The sequence below is a fragment of the Thrips palmi genome, unplaced genomic scaffold (genome assembly GCF_012932325.1).
Source record: "Thrips palmi isolate BJ-2018 unplaced genomic scaffold, TpBJ-2018v1 HiC_scaffold_4, whole genome shotgun sequence".
Lineage (NCBI taxonomy): Eukaryota > Metazoa > Arthropoda > Insecta > Thysanoptera > Thripidae > Thrips > Thrips palmi.
Genome location: NW_023144631.1, coordinates 2,549,711 through 2,565,126, shown reverse-complemented (window position 1 = coordinate 2,565,126; position 15,416 = coordinate 2,549,711). Strand labels below are relative to the sequence as shown.

The window sequence follows — 15,416 nt, the reverse complement described above, 5'->3', positions numbered from 1 at the left end:
TCAAACCCGGGGCCAAAAAAAGTGGCATGGGCACCACCCACTCAAACCACGGGGCGACACCCCCGGGTGGCTTCCTCCTAGGCATCTCTATCTCCTAGCTGGCCTAAAAAAGAGTGCTAAAAAAAGGGAGTTGCAAACACGCTGCGAAAAAATAACCCCTCCTTTATTATCACACCCCGGGAAAAAGTTTTTCCAGCGTGAAAATTTTTGGGGGCTTGAAACCACGCTGCGTGAAAAGAAAGGCTGTTTTTATTATTACACCCCGGGAAAAGTTTTTCCTGCGTGTATTAATGAAAAAGCGTTATTTGCACGCCGCGTGTTTTTGGGATTTTTATTTATAAACGCGCTGCTTAACACTTCGAAAAAAAACCGGGGGATCGGCCGGCGAGGGCGCGGGCAGGCGGGGCGTGGCGGGGCGTGGCGGGGCGTGGCGGGGCGAGGCAGAGCGGCCTCTGACTCCAAGTCGAGAGTTTGGCAGAATGATGGAGGGGTGGGGGTGCAGGCCGCGCCTGGCTACGCCTGGCCACGCCGCCGTGCAGGCAGGGACAAGAATGATGCCTGGGTGGAGTTCTTGATTCCCAATCCTCCCGAGGGGTGGAGTCCTGGAATCGCTGACTAGCAGGCCGGCTCCGAACAGCGTTATTGTGACACTCTGTCTTTCTCGCACCCATTGGGGCAGCCCCATGAGTGCAACGGAGACGGAGCGACCAAGTCGTCGAGAGTCGTTTTCGTTCTCAGCCTCTCTTGCATAGGGCCACCCTAGGGGTGCGAGCGGGACAGAGAATCAGCCTGGGCTCACGCCAGCCCCAGAACCTCGTCCACCTCATCGCACTCCTTGGGGCGTCCAACCCCGACACAGGCCGAAAGAAAATCACTTTCCAAAGGGGATTTGAACTCGCGACGGACCGATCGGCTCGGATATGGAGGCCTCGCCTCTCCTCTCGCTGCACGGCAACCTGGCTCTCCCTCGCTACTCCGCCGATGACGTCACGCAAAACTCAATTCCCGCCAAAACCAAAGTGACTTCCGGTGGCATTTGCCTGGCGGCCTGGCGCGCTCTCTGCAAACAGACGACGGGACGCGGGCTGCGCGGGACAGGGTCGAGGAGGGGCCGGGGAGGGGGCGGGCCGGCGGGCCCAGAAAGGTGCGAACGGAGGAGGGCCGAGAATTTGCTTTAAATATGCATTACAGTCATAGACAAATACCATCAGAGAAGCGGTAAAATGACGTTCCCCGTCGAGGGTTAGAGTCGGAGGGAGAAGTCGAAGGCGGCCTCGAATAAGTAGGAATAAAAATGAATTGGAAATGAAATCGAACCGCAAAAACTGTTGGTTCCAAAGTTCCGCACTGCTGCGACTCAACTGGCTCCCGAGGTTCCACGTCCAGCATCCAGTGCAGTGTACGAACAAGCGAGGGGGGAGGGGCGCACTGTGGCGGTGCGGCGGTACGGCAGCCGATAGGACTCTCTCGGCGGCGCCCCGCCCTCCCCCTCCCCGGTCAACAGCATTCATGACTCGGCTGCATTAGACTTCGGTCAGCCTGCACTGTAAAATCTAGTGTCGTATTCGTGCTTTATCCGCAGGCGATCCAGTCTCATTGGCTCCCGGCTTGCAACGGCTTCCAGTGCACCCACCGTGCGGACCGTACGGTCCCCTCCTGAGAACCCGGGGCATCGAGTCAAGTTAGTCAACCCGGGACAATCAGGTCAGAGGCACGGCACAGGCGCAGCCTCTGACGGTGCCGCCAGCATGGCAATGCACTGCCGATCCAGGCACCCAACGATCCCACCCAACTGCCTTTGGCTTGGCTTTGGTGCCGACGACAAGCAAACAGAGGGAAGGCCAAAGGCGGGGGCGGAACGGCGAAGCCGAAGGCAGGCAGAGGTGTGCCAGTACCAGTCCGCATTTGCATTTGATTGCCGTGCCCCGATCTCGGTACAGGTCGGTGGCTGGCTGTTGGGCTGTCGTCACCACTGCCCTTCCCCCTGCCTCTCGTTTCGTGCTAATTAGCATCTGCTTGCATAAAAACAGACAGTTTCTGCAGACAGCCAGAATCGTCCAGATCTGTGTGCCCTCATGACACTTTATCATGGATGCGCGGATTGGGACAGACAGGGTCTTTAGAACTGGAAAAATAGGTAAACTTCATACTGGCATTTTCTTTGTCAAGTTTATTTTTAAATGGTTTCAATTTATTTTACATTACATACATAATTCTATACAAATTTAAACAAAAGTTGGTACCTATAATTTTGAAAAAATGTCTAATTCCTGCCCATTGCCTGCTTTGAACCTCTGATAGCATTGGCCCGCTTGATTCGTTTACCCTTTTTCCCACCCTCTTTGATCTTTGATATTCTTTTGTTCTTTGTTTGTGACTTTTTCCTGCTTTTGATTTTGTCCAGTTTGTTTTTCATTTGATAAACCTTGCTTTTTTTAACGCTTCTTGTTGCTTCTTTCTTAATTACCTTTTTAAGCTCTTTAGCTGAATTAAAAACAGGTCCCTTATCTTCTTCTTCTTCTTCATCTTCCGATTTTGACTCTTGTTTGATTTTCTTCTTGACTTTTCTCTTGAGACCCATTCCAGGGACCAACTCCACTTCAGACTCAGCGCCATCATTTTCTTCCTTGCTGGGCTCCTCTTTTACAGCATACGATGACTGAAACAAGCCAAGGTGCAGTAGATCTTGGAATGTCAACACAATTGTTACAAAATGTGAAACAGTTCAACTTACATTATTAGCACCAATCCAATTATTTTCCTTTGCTAGGGCTTGAGAGGATAGCTCTACAATTTCAACAGAGTGAGTACCGAGATCATGTTCTTCTTTAAGAAGATGTTCTATTTCAGGAATTGTTGAATGGGATTTTACCATGGTCTTGTACGATTCTTTGGCCTGAGGAAAACAACAAAAGAAATTCATAAAAATCAAATAGGAATAGAATTTTTAAAAAATACTATAATTATATGTTGCAGTAGTACCGCTTCTCTTATCCGTTTCCGTTCTTCTTTCAACTTTTTCTGCAGCTCCTCTTGAAACTTGGCCTTCCTCTCCAGCTTTCTTTTTCGAAAGCCCGTCAAAAATTCTCTGAGGACCAAAATTTGAGATAAGAAAATGGGGTAAAATAATGGCATAAGGTTACTAGGATGAAAGTGTAAATTAATTTTATTCGAATATTACCGTCTTGCTTCTGGGTCAAAAACCAGCTCAACTTTCTTCTTCTTTTGACCCCGTTTGTTTTTACGTTGTTTTCCTTCCATTCTAAATTCAGCAGATAAAACGTCAGACACTGTCGATGACTTAACCAACGTTAAGCACGTTTGTTTGGACTAACAACACAGGACGACTTAACCTCGAAACTGCATTTGGGGATCACCGCCTGCTGTTAACGATGCATAACTGACGCAAGATTGCACCGTGGTGTCCAACGTAGAAAAAAATATTAATTGAAATTCATTTGATTTCCTCAATATACCAAGATTAACAAGAGTCGTATTAGAAATTTCGAATAAAATAGCACAATGGCGTATCCATATATAACTAACTTGTTCTCCACAGTAACAAATGGCTTTGCAAAATAGGGTGATAGGATGTTGGCAACATCTGCCTTCAAAATCGTCAAAAGCAGACGACGCCGCAGCACACGAGCGACACGACTGCACTCCTGCTCAAATATTTTCTGTTTTGACGCAAATAATCGCGATAGACATTACAAATTTTTTGAGTATGTTTTACTTCTACCCAAAACCAGTGTTTAATACCAAGATAGCCGACTGACAACCAGGGTATGTCTTTGTAAGAACCTAGTACTCTACTCTTTGCCATTTTCAGTTTGAACGTTCCCAGTAAAAGCAACTCCATGTAAACATTTGAAGCTGGTCATAATTAGATCTCGTTAGATACGATTGAAAATTTGTGGTAATCCGATTCGTTGCACTCGCGCAACAGCTCCCAGCCATTGTCTGATGGAAAGAGGCGGTACCCGTTTCCAGTCGCGGGTTTGATGCAAAGGTACGTGGTTATGCCCCTAAAGGGTATCTGTCGTCTAGCGTAGTAGGCAATGCAAATGGAAATTTCGGATTGGTCCAACACCAAACCAATGGGAGGGGAGGTGCGTGAGTTGCGTGCCAGACCTGGGATAAAGTGGGACTCATCAGCAACATGGCTGACAGTATAAATTTGAGAGCGTCAGGATGTCTTTCTCTCGGAAGAATTTTTTGCACTCCGTCACTTTCTTTATCAAAATTATTACATTTCAACTTCTCTTTTGCGGACTTATATGTTCGCCGTGGACCTCTTTGACTTGAGAACGGGAAATGCAGCTGTAAGAACATAGTAGTGCTCTTGTAGGTTAAGTGATTTTTCCTCATCCTAAATCCTATCTGCAGATTAAACGCATGGTCGCATTGCCCTATTTTGCCCAATTCATAATGCGCCAGATTCCCTTAAGGGCTGGCTCACTATGTGAACCACCTCATACGTGGGGGCCGTTTTCTAAAAACCGTTACATGAACTGGGGTTGTTAAGTCGTCCTTCTAGTGGACCTAGAAAGCTTCCCTTTTGATTAAATTCGAAATGTGCATTCTGACGCTCTCTTTTTATATAACTCGGAAGTTGACACGTCGCCATATGCACAGACCTCCCTGAGTCTGTGGTTGATGCGCTAATAAATCAAATTGAAATTTTTTGAGGAAACCTCATCTGATGTTTATTTGTGACATAACCTTCTTTCTCTCTTCTCTAACAGATGGTCGTATATGTGGAGGAAAATGAAGTCCAGTTTCCTTCAACAATTGTTGCCTTTTCTTTCACTTTAAAAATGGTCAACGGCCTGATAATGGAGTTTCCTCCGGCCCTAGTCCCTCTCAAATTTCTTTCTCGGAGGTTGTCAAGACTATCCTGTTCTCTTTCACATTTATTTTATTCTCTTTAAAATTTTAATGAAAGGGCTTTTTTATACCTTATGAGACAGAATGAATTTTTCTTGGTTTCATTTCAAACACTAGCCAGTACACTCATTTAAAAAATATCGCTTGTCTCTTGTCAATTTTTTTTTTTAATCTAAAATTTTGGGAACAAATTTGTCAAATGGTTTTGGTTACTAGTAAAGATGGAATGTTGACAGGGGACATCACTCACTGTTTCAGGTCAACATCTGGTAATGCAGTCTCAGTTGCTGCTAATATCCAGTTAAAACACTACCCTGTGATTTCTATGTGAAAACATCTGTGATATAGAAAATAAGGCCTTAATCATGACATCCCGGTAAGTTACAATGGTCATCCAAAGCGGTCTGTCAAACTCCACCTCTAAAAAAGACCCTAATTTATCAGAGGGAAGATCAATGAAACAATACTTATTATTTGGTATCATATCTACTCCTTGATGTCAAACTTAACAATGGATACATAATTAACTTCCAGGCTGGATCGATTATTTGTCCTGCTTGAAAATGGGTCCTCTGCTGTTACCCGCAAAGCTGCTGCTTGCCAGTTGGGTGAAGTTCAAAGACTGCATCCACATGAACTCCACAACTTGTTGGGTCGAATCCACACTTATTTACACAGTCCAAACTGGGAAACAAGAGTAGCAGCAGGACAGGCTGTTCAAGCAATACTTAGCAATGTGCCAGAGTGGGACCCACCTGGATGTTTCAAAAGTGGTAAGGATATAACCAATGATCGTAAATGTTTTGAGTAAAAGATACTTTTAACCACATGTATGGTTTTTGTAGAAGAGGGTTCTTCTGCTTCTCATTCGCTCTTTCAAATGGGTCGTCTCACGTTCAAGAAATTTGACGTGGACCAAGTGATGGCCAACAGTGCTCATCTTCTTGGTTCAGAAGGTAGAGAGTACAACACAGATGAGTCATTAGCTGGTAAGGGGCTGAGAAAGAAAGTTTTAGTTTTCATTGAATCTTTTTATTTATTTGGTCTTGTTTAACAATGGGATTTTTTTAAAGGTTTAGATACCAAAGAACGTCTTGCTAGACAACGGCAACAAGTAAATGCTCAGCTAGGTTTGGATACTATGGCAGTTCTTGGGGTGGATACATCAGATATTGTGTCAGAAGAAGATATAGCATGCGCCTCCGTTCTATTACCAAAGGCTGAGTCAAAGGTAAGCTACGAGTTATTGTTTTTGATCTAAACATTAAGGTGTAGAAATATAAAAAGACCTTTTACCTCTCCATTATAGAAATCTATATCTGAAATGCTTGGACAAGGACCATGTGGAACTGAAAATTTTAAACTTCGCCGTCTATCACGTGCAAATTCTAAACTAAATGCACTTGGCGACTTGGATAATACTGGTGAACCTGACTGCAAGCGTATAAAACTAGAAGATAGTAATGAAATTAATTTCAAGTCAGAAGACTTAGCACAACTTGCTATGCCTGGTAATGGTGAAAGTGTACCTGATGGTACAGGCAGTTGGGGAGATGTAAGTTTTATTTTGACTCAATAAATAGAATTTCATAAACCAGGTCGTATCTGCTCGGTTTTAACTCCTATTTCTTTCATTTCAGACCATAGATTGGCCATTTGAATTCTTCTGTGATCAATTATGTCGAGATCTGTTTAGCTCTAAATGGGAGGTTCGCCATGGTGCAGCCACAGCTTTAAGAGAGTTTGTTAAAATTCATGGTCCTGGTGCAGGGAAACAAGCAAATGTCTCCCAAACAGAGGTAAAAATATTAAAAATTGTCTCTAGCATTATTTAATTAGCCTATCTTACACTTTCTCAGCATGATTTGTATTTTGCTTAGATGGAAGCCTTACATCAGCAATGTCTTGAAGACATTGCACTTCGTCTTCTGTGTGTCTTGGGCTTAGATAGATTTGGTGACTTTGTGTCAGACCAAGTTACAGCTCCTGTCAGGGAAACTTGTGCTCAAGCTTTGGGTGAGATCATTGTCAACTCTTACTTTTCAAACTATCATTCTTGGAAAATATATTGTTTTACAAAATTCTTTGTTAAATTTTCAGGCATGGTTCTGCAATTGTTACCACCTGAAGGTGTCCAATGTACGCTGAAGGTTTTGCTCCAGCTCTTAAAACATGAAGAGTGGCAAGCCAGGCATGGAGGACTGCTTGGTTTAAAATATGTTTTGGCAGTACGAGAGGTTTGTATTTTTTTTTGTTTTTGTTTTTTTGACCAATTTTGTAGACCTTTGTCAAGACATCCCATTTTCCTGCAGGATTTACTCGGAGAGCTTCTTCCCCTGGCGTACCCCCACATTATGGAAGGCCTTGCTGACCCCGTTGATGACGTTGGTGCAGTCGCGGCCTCTGCTCTGATTCCTGTCGCCGAAACAGTGATAAATCTCATGGGAAATCAAGTGGATGGAACTATTCAACAATTATGGGACTTGCTTGAAGAACAGGATGAGTTAGCTGCAGCATGTAACAGTTTCATGGGCTTGTTGGCTGCTCTTCTTAGTGTTCCCAAATGTCAGACTTTATTAAGGTACGATATTGAAAAACTTTACCCAACTGTACTGTTTTTAATGTTACATACATATGCTCCTAAAGTATTGAACTATATTCTTAATTGACTCCTTTGTAGTCCACTACCATTGTCTGTCGTTGTTCCTCGTTTGTGGCCATTTCTGAGCCATAACACATCATCTGTTCGGCGAGCAACTCTTCAAACACTCTTTACCCTTACTGGGTCCCAAAATATTGATTGGACCCTGGAAGTATTGCAGGCTGCGCTGCGACATGTGTTTCAGATGGTTTTATTGGAGCCAATCAGAGAGATACAACTATTGGCTGAAAAGGTAGATATTTATTTTGATAAAAAAACAGTTTGTTAAAAAATTGTGTTAATAAAAAAAATGATTCTTAATCTTTTTATGTATTTACAGGTGTGGATCAATCTATTACAAAATTCACCTTTATCCCAACTGTTACTGGCAGCTTGCCCATATGTTACAACATGGCTTTGCCTAACTATGCAACCAGCTAAAGTATCCTTTGACAACAGTGTTTTAATTCATTGTGTCAGAGTAAGTTAATTAAGTAGTTCATTAGGTACATCAAGATTTGCGTTTGTTGTTCCATATTTTACCCTGCATCAATAACTTTTCACAGGAAAGCTCAGAAAAGAGCACCAGGAGGACAAAAGCTTTTTCATCTCTTGAATCAAATTGTGGAGGAACAGTGCCAAAGCTTTACATTGGTGGGGGCCAGACAGTTCCTGCATCAAGTCACGATCCAAATGTTGTTCAAGCAAGAGTTATTGCATGTAGGATGCTTGGTAAGAGGCTAATACTTTGTTTTGAACTTCTTCTTTTTTTTCAGTGCATTTTGAATCATAAAAACCCTGTGTGTTTTTACATTTTCAGGTGCACTTTCATGCTATTTAGTCCAAAAAGCACCTGGCGTTATCTACACACCTGATGTGGAGTCCCCAGTTGAGTGCTACACAAGAGTCATGCTTGTTCACCTTAATTCCAAATCGGCCCTACAGAGGATGGTTGCTGCTCTAGTTCTTATGGAATGGGGAAAACGACACAACCAAGTGAAGCTCAATACAGAAGGCTTGGCTGTAAACAATGAAGCGATGCCGTGTCCAGTAAATTTATCATCATGTCTTCATTCATGTTTGAATGAAAGTATTTACTATGATGAAATAGCTCACGCCTACACAAAACTTTTGCAAGATGCATGGGACTTTGTAGCACTTTTAAAGCATTACAAGCTCTCTGTTCCTGGATATGATGGCAACAAACAGGTATGTTGTTAAATGGGAGGTGGAACAGTGTTGTACCATCTCTAAGTTTAGTAGTTGTTCAAATTCTGTTTCTGTTACCCCCTGTCTGTAGGTTTTGACTCTGGAGCAGATTCAGCAGTTAGTAGGAACTGTTTCGGAAGAACTACTTTCTCAGCAAAAATTAAAGCCAAAAGTGATGGACACTTTGGAGCAAAGTCGCAAAAACATACAGAAAGCTGTTGCTCAAACTATGTCTGATCAATCTGTTCTTCATATCATGTAGGTCACGCCTCTTATTACCAGTATTATTTGGTTAACAACATTTGTTTCTTTTTGAACCTAAATGTTTTTTTTTCTTATGCCTCAGGACTCAAGCTGCTATTGCAAATGCAGTAATTATGTTAAACTGCTTACCTGAGAAATTGCATCCTGTGTGCAAGTCGGTGATGGAATCAATCAAAAGAGAAGAAAATGACATGTTGCAATCACTGTCTGCTGAATGCCTAGCTTCTTTGATTGATATGGCCACTTCACGAACCCCATGTCCTGTTGACAAAATCATCACTAACCTATGTATTTTCCTTCGCTCTGACCCTGAATTCACCCCACAAATAAAGCCCTCTTTAGACAATAATGCTCACAATAGTGCTCAAAACTCAGCAAGGACTGTTGTAGCAGGAGCAGCTGCTAGCCACAAATTAAACAATTTTAATGGTATTCCTACGCTAGTTAATCAACAGAAGTCGGCCGAGAGAGCCATTTATCGTCGGTCCAATTCTACTGGGCGCGGTCCTGGTAGACCTCCCATTCATGACCTTCCTCCTGAAGATCTTTTTCCTGCTGATGAAGAGGCTCACAAAAGAAATCAGATTATGAGGAGAGGTGCCACATTTGCCTTGAAGTCTGTGACTGCCCATTTTGGCAATGCTTTACCCACTAAACTCCCAAAGCTGTGGGAAATCATAACAGGGCAGATTCAACCTAAACCTGACACTGTTCCACTAGGTGTGTGTTGAAAAAGTATAAATTAGCGGGTACGTAGAATGAATTATTATCTATTTTCTTATGTTAATATTTACTTTTAGATCTTTCAAAAGTTGCTGGTGATCAAGCTGCAAAGGAATTAATAGCTGATTTGCAAGTGCTTGAAGTCACAAGTGATGCTCTTCAAAGGGATTTATTACCAGAGGTAAAATAAACAGTGCATCACTTTTACATTTGTACTCTTGTGTTTTTTAGTTTACTGCATAAGAGATATTGTTTGTTTTCTTTTACAGATTATCAGCTATTTGCCCCAACTTTGCCAACTTTTGACCCACACATACTCTGCTGTTAGGCATATGGCTGCGCGTTGCATCGGTGTTTTAGCTTCCCTTTCCTCAGCTCCTGTCATGGAACAGGTGGTGACTCGAGTTTTACCACTTTTGGGAGTTGTTCATAATGACACATATCGTCAAGGAGCCATGGAAGCTATCATGTGCATCATTGAAAAATTGCAAACTAACATCATACCATTTGTTGTTGTGTTGATAGTACCTCTCCTAGGTATGTAAACTGAATTATATTTGCCATCATATTTCCTACTTGTGCTGCTGTGATTCTTTTTTTTTCTTTTTTTTTTCAATTATTCAGGCCGTATGAGTGACCACGATCAATCTGTTCGCATGTGTGCAACTCATAGCTTTGCCACACTTATTCAGCTCATGCCTTTAGATGGCGGTGTTCCTGATTCACCAGATGTTTCTAGTGAATTTGCAAAGCACAAACAGGCTGAGAAACAATTTTTAGGACAATTGTTTAATCCTAAAAGTATATCAGATTTCAAAATTCCTGTACCTATTAATGCTCAACTGCGTTCATATCAGCAGGTACTATTGGTGTCTATGAGGATCTAGTTGTATTTATTTTATGCCCTGTTTTTGCTATCTTACTTAATCTTTTCCAGAGTGGTGTAAATTGGTTAGCTTTCTTAAATCAGTATAAATTACATGGAATTCTGTGTGATGATATGGGCCTTGGAAAGACTTTGCAATCTATCTGCATACTAGCCAGTGATCATTATAACCGTGCTGTTAATTATAAGGTAAATTAATTAGCAGGAAATTGATCCAATGCTTTAAGTGTTTGCTTATTTTTACCAAAAATCCCTTTTCAGAAAACTAGGAATGCTGATAGTGCACCATTGCAATCCTTGGTCATATGTCCCCCAACTTTAACAGGACATTGGGTTTATGAGGTGGAAAAGTTTTTACCAAAGAAATACCTGAATCCTCTTCAGTATGCTGGGCCTCCGGTTGAAAGAGAAAAGTGGGTTTTGCTATGTTTTTGGTGTAACACTTGTTTTGCACTCTTTACTATTAAATTCACACTATTTTGTTTTGGTGCACAGATTGAGGAGCACATTTAAATCCTACAACCTAATAGTGGCATCTTATGATATTGTTCGCAAGGATATAGACTTCTTTAGTGCTATCAGATGGAATTATTGCATTCTTGACGAAGGGCAATACATCAAAAATGGAAAGACCAAGGTAAATGATGTTTTGATTTATTTACTTGCCGGATGCTATTGTCATTTTCTCTTATGCTATCTTTATGTCCACAACAGGCTTCTAAGGCAATCAAACAACTAGTTGCAAATCATAGGCTTATATTATCTGGAACACCAATTCAAAATAATGTTTTGGAGCTGTGGTCTTTGTTTGACTTCCTAATGCCTGGTTTCCTTGGCACTGAGAAGCAATTCAATGCTCGTTACAGTCGACCTATTTTGGCCAGCCGAGAAGCGAAGAGCTCTGCCAAGGAACAGGAGGCAAGTGTTTTGGCTATGGAAGCTTTGCATCGGCAGGTATGTCACTTTTAAGGAACAATGTTATTTGCTTTTTGTAGAAAACCTTGCACTTCCTCATATCTGTTTCTGTTGTACAGGTACTTCCATTCCTGCTGCGAAGAGTGAAGGAAGATGTCCTTCATGATTTACCACCAAAGATAACACAGGACTATTATTGTGAGTTGAGTCCACTGCAACAGAGGCTGTATGAAGACTTTGCTCGTACACCAGCTCACCAGTCCTTAGCTGAGACCATTGCACACTCTGATGCAGCAGCAAATGCTTTGCAGGCAAACACTCACATATTTCAGGTGAAATTTTCTTTTAGAGTAAAGTTATTTATTAGAATAAAATTATAGAAATAATAATTGAGTTCTGGGAGTGTTGTTTAACTGTGTGGTTCTTCTGTCTCATTTGAAGGCTTTGCGGTACCTTCAGAAGGTGTGCAACCACCCAAGGCTTGTTTTGGGACCCTCGCATCCAGAGTATGACAAAATTGCTGCAGAGCTTCATTTACAAAAAAGTGACCTACAAGATATCCAGCATGCAGCTAAACTGCCAGCTCTCAGGTAGTGCCTTAAAGATTAACCCATTTTCTTTTTCATCTTTTGAATTTTTTTGTAATCTGTCTGTGATCTGCAGGCAATTGCTTTTGGATTGTGGCATTGGTGCTGAACCATCCTCAGTCACATCTGGACAGCCAGGCGATATTGCCATCAACCAGCACAGAGCCCTTATTTTCTGTCAACTTCAAGTCATGCTTGACATAGTGGAGGATGACTTGTTGAAGTATGTAAAGCCTTCTAAATGCAGTATGTCTTTCATCAAATGTCCTCTTAGCACCACTCATTTTCCTTAATCCCTCATATACTCTCAGGAAGCATATGCCAGGAGTTTCATACCTACGTTTGGATGGAAGTGTACCGGCTACCCAAAGACAGGCAGTTGTACAACGCTTTAATAAGGATCCATCCATAGATGTTTTGCTTCTTACAACACAAGTTGGTGGGCTAGGTCTCAACCTCACTGGTGCTGATACGGTGAGTTCGCACATCAAGCTCCTTTAATAATGTTTATCTCTCAGTTAATGTTTCTTTCTGATGCTAACTTGCTGATTTTCAGGTAATATTTGTGGAACATGATTGGAATCCAATGAAAGACTTGCAAGCAATGGACCGTGCTCACAGAATAGGCCAGAAGAAGGTTGTAAATGTTTACCGCCTCATAACTAGGTCTACTTTAGAAGAGAAGATTATGGGGTAAACCTTGATTTTAATTTTAAATGTTCAGTTTATTATTTTGCCTTGTTCTGTATACCGGTATTAAAAATGGGAACTGTTTTAAAATTTCAGGTTGCAGAAGTTTAAAATGCTTACTGCTAACACTGTAATCAGCAGTGAAAATGCAAGCATGGAAACAATGGGGACTGACCAGGTAAACATCTGTAAAAGATATGTGTCTTGAATCACTTCCTGTTTTTCTAATTTTACTTTATTTTATGTCATTCCATTCACAGCTGCTCGACTTATTCTCACTTGATGGCAAGGCTAAGACTCCTAATGGTTCATCAAATTCCATTGCAAATGTGGGAGGCCTAACGGGTGGCAGTGTTCAGAGCATGCTCAACACCCTACCGGACCTGTGGGACGCCAAGGAATATGAAGAAGAATATGATATGAAGACATTTATGAGCACGTTGAGGAAGAACTAAAGTAGTTTGGGATTTTTTTTTAAAGATACACGTTTTATTATGTCATGTGGTCACTCTGCACTGTAATGCCCAAAGACACTTTTGAATTAAAATATTTATGTGCTTTAAGTGTCCAAATCAATTTTCTTTTTCTCTGAATAAATTGGCCCATTGACCAAATATCAGTATTATGTATATTGTGTTCTAGCCAATCAAATTTTGATGCAATGTAGCCAATGTTTCTGCTTTTGTATTTGTGTGTTTGTTTGTTTTTTCTTTTTTTTTCCCTTTTTGCTTTCCTTGAGCAGATTTTCAATATATTTTTCTTTAATTCAAAATTGTTTCAGTCCTTTCTGCTGACTGAAGTTTTGCATTATGTTTGTATCTGCATTTGTGACTACAGAGCTCAACCCATTTTCAATTGGGAAGCCAATCTTTAAAAAATTGTGAAAGGGTATATTCAGCTTGACTGTAAAGTGAAGAATATTTCATAATACACATGACTGGCAAGTTGGTCGCTTTCTTTGACTGTAAACAATTTTGTTTGCCACCAACTGCTATGTAAATTCCTCCCTTCAGAATGGTTCTTTCTTTTCTTTGGCATTCAAATTTGGTATACCCTTGGCATAGTACTTTCTGGTTTCTCTGTTTATTTTAAATCTCTGTAGTTTGACTATACTTGGGTTGGAGTAACTGAATGACTGAACAATAATTTCTTTAAGTTTCAATCCAGTGTGCGCATACCATTGTTTCTGTTCTTTTCAAATGTTTATTGTTTTAATTAAGAGGTTTTGCCGGTAGTTGAACTTCTTCAGCACATCCAATCAAGCAAAATTTTTTTTGTATGGATTCTTTACTTTTGACACACAATTCATGTTAATGGTGGTTCACTAATTTAGGTATTTATTTTTAAATAGAAGGGAAAATAGTTGAGACTAATGCGATCAAACTTATCATGCTTTCACTGTGATGCCAGCTTGGAGTCAAAGTGTCCAACTGAAATGAGAGTATGATGACTAGTCAAAGTTCTGTGGTAAAGGCCATATTTGTCTTGTGTGTCTGAAATTAGAAGAGAAGTGAAGACTCGATCCCAGCACTTCAGTTTTCATTTTGTCAGCACATGACTGATCATGAGATTTGTAGAGAATCTGTAGGCTTCTGTAAATTCATCCCGGCTGTAACTTTATGATGATGATCCACATAGCTATGTTAATTTGTTATGGTAATTTAACATCAGCGGCATCCTGGAGCTAGTCAAGTGGTCATCTGAACGTAATTTACGATCTGCTTCATTTTTTGTTTCAGTTTTTTAGTTCTTATTACTTTTCCAAGATACAAAGGGAAGGAATTGACCTTTTTTTAAATCTACTGCCCGTCTTTGAGCTTGGCAGTACAAAATGTATCATCATATTTTTTTAACCTAATCTCTAGGGTACCTGATAGTGAGTGCTGAAGCCAGCACCTAGTTCACTGTGATAAACCTTATTTTAAAAAAAGTGAATTTTATCACTTTTGCTCACTGCAGTTGTAACTGAAGTATGACTATTATGTCTATAGGTGTATCCTATTTTGTGTGTTGGTTTATAATGTGTGGCAATTCACTCAACAGTTTGCATGATATGTAAATTTAGTCAAAATCTGAATGATTAGTTTGTATTGAATACTATTGTCTATTTTTAAGATGGTCTGCTGAATCAACTCAAATGGATATTGTACAACATATCGTAAATTACAATCCCATTTGTAATTTGGCATACTTTGCTCACAAAACGAGCTACTGTTAGACTTGATTTTTACTGCCTGTATTTATGTCAGCTAGTCTAACTGATCACATCTATGTGAAGCATTTGTTTGCAAAGACTGACTATCATCATCCTGCAAACTCAAAAATGTTGCATCGGTGATGACCAAACCGGAGTACTGAAATTATTTCTCTTTTGTTTTTGGCAGAGGGGCAAAATTATTCCGTTCAAAAGGCTACTGTAAGTTTTGCATTTGTTTGTATTTTCTGATGATAAAATAATTCTTACAGTGTTGGTCCATTTTCTGTTTTCTCTGAGCGTGTGAAAATGTTGTGTACAGTTCATCCAAGCTCTCAATAAAGAATACTATTGAAGGTTCTCGTTTCCTTTATTCGGCCAATGAAAGAATTCAGGAAGCGCAAGAAAACCAAAACA

General features: G+C 40.8%; 2 protein-coding genes across 6 annotated transcripts; one reads left to right on the top strand and one right to left on the bottom strand.

Annotated features, from left to right (window-relative positions):
• Nucleotides 1-2,150: 2,150 nt before the first annotated feature.
• Nucleotides 2,151-3,394, bottom strand: LOC117649847 (nucleolar protein 12). Its single transcript, XM_034393003.1, has 4 exons — nt 3,182-3,394; nt 2,983-3,088; nt 2,735-2,896; nt 2,151-2,659 (listed from the first exon to the last, which is right to left on the bottom strand). The coding sequence occupies exons 1-4, from the start codon at nt 3,259-3,261 to the stop codon at nt 2,264-2,266; spliced, it is 744 nt and encodes a 247-aa protein (XP_034248894.1). The 5' UTR covers nt 3,262-3,394; the 3' UTR covers nt 2,151-2,263.
• Nucleotides 3,395-3,659: 265 nt separating this feature from the next.
• On the top strand, nt 3,660-15,359 carry LOC117649842 (TATA-binding protein-associated factor 172). Of its 5 annotated transcripts, none has more exons than XM_034392998.1 (30): nt 3,660-3,786; nt 5,149-5,266; nt 5,425-5,663; nt 5,736-5,879; nt 5,964-6,121; nt 6,200-6,445; nt 6,531-6,689; nt 6,771-6,906; nt 6,991-7,127; nt 7,203-7,471; nt 7,571-7,784; nt 7,872-8,012; nt 8,098-8,263; nt 8,352-8,740; nt 8,832-8,998; nt 9,087-9,724; nt 9,805-9,908; nt 9,997-10,264; nt 10,352-10,587; nt 10,665-10,802; nt 10,875-11,026; nt 11,109-11,250; nt 11,328-11,567; nt 11,648-11,860; nt 11,970-12,118; nt 12,192-12,338; nt 12,427-12,589; nt 12,672-12,808; nt 12,902-12,983; nt 13,066-15,359. In XM_034392998.1, the coding sequence occupies exons 2-30, from the start codon at nt 5,256-5,258 to the stop codon at nt 13,258-13,260; spliced, it is 5,580 nt and encodes a 1,859-aa protein (XP_034248889.1). In that variant the 5' UTR covers nt 3,660-3,786; nt 5,149-5,255; the 3' UTR covers nt 13,261-15,359. The 5 variants fall into 5 exon arrangements, with proteins under 5 accessions (XP_034248889.1, XP_034248888.1, XP_034248884.1 ...); XM_034392997.1 differs by lacking the exon at nt 3,660-3,786 and adding an exon at nt 3,906-4,012; XM_034392993.1 differs by lacking the exon at nt 3,660-3,786 and adding an exon at nt 4,141-4,325.
• The last annotated feature ends 57 nt before the right edge of the window (nt 15,360-15,416 follow it).

Coding starts and splice junctions, on each gene's coding strand:
- LOC117649847 (XM_034393003.1), bottom strand. CDS start 3,261: ATGGAAGGAAAACAACGTAAAAACAAACGGGGTCAAAAGAAGAAGAAA. Junction 3,089..3,181: donor TTTGACCCAGAAGCAAGACG/GTAATATTCGAA, acceptor TTTGGTCCTCAG/AGAATTTTTGACGGGCTTTC. Junction 2,660..2,734: donor ATTGGATTGGTGCTAATAAT/GTAAGTTGAACT, acceptor GGCTTGTTTCAG/TCATCGTATGCTGTAAAAGA.
- LOC117649842 (XM_034392998.1), top strand. Junction 8,013..8,097: donor TTTTAATTCATTGTGTCAGA/GTAAGTTAATTA, acceptor AACTTTTCACAG/GAAAGCTCAGAAAAGAGCAC. Junction 10,265..10,351: donor GTTGATAGTACCTCTCCTAG/GTATGTAAACTG, acceptor TCAATTATTCAG/GCCGTATGAGTGACCACGAT.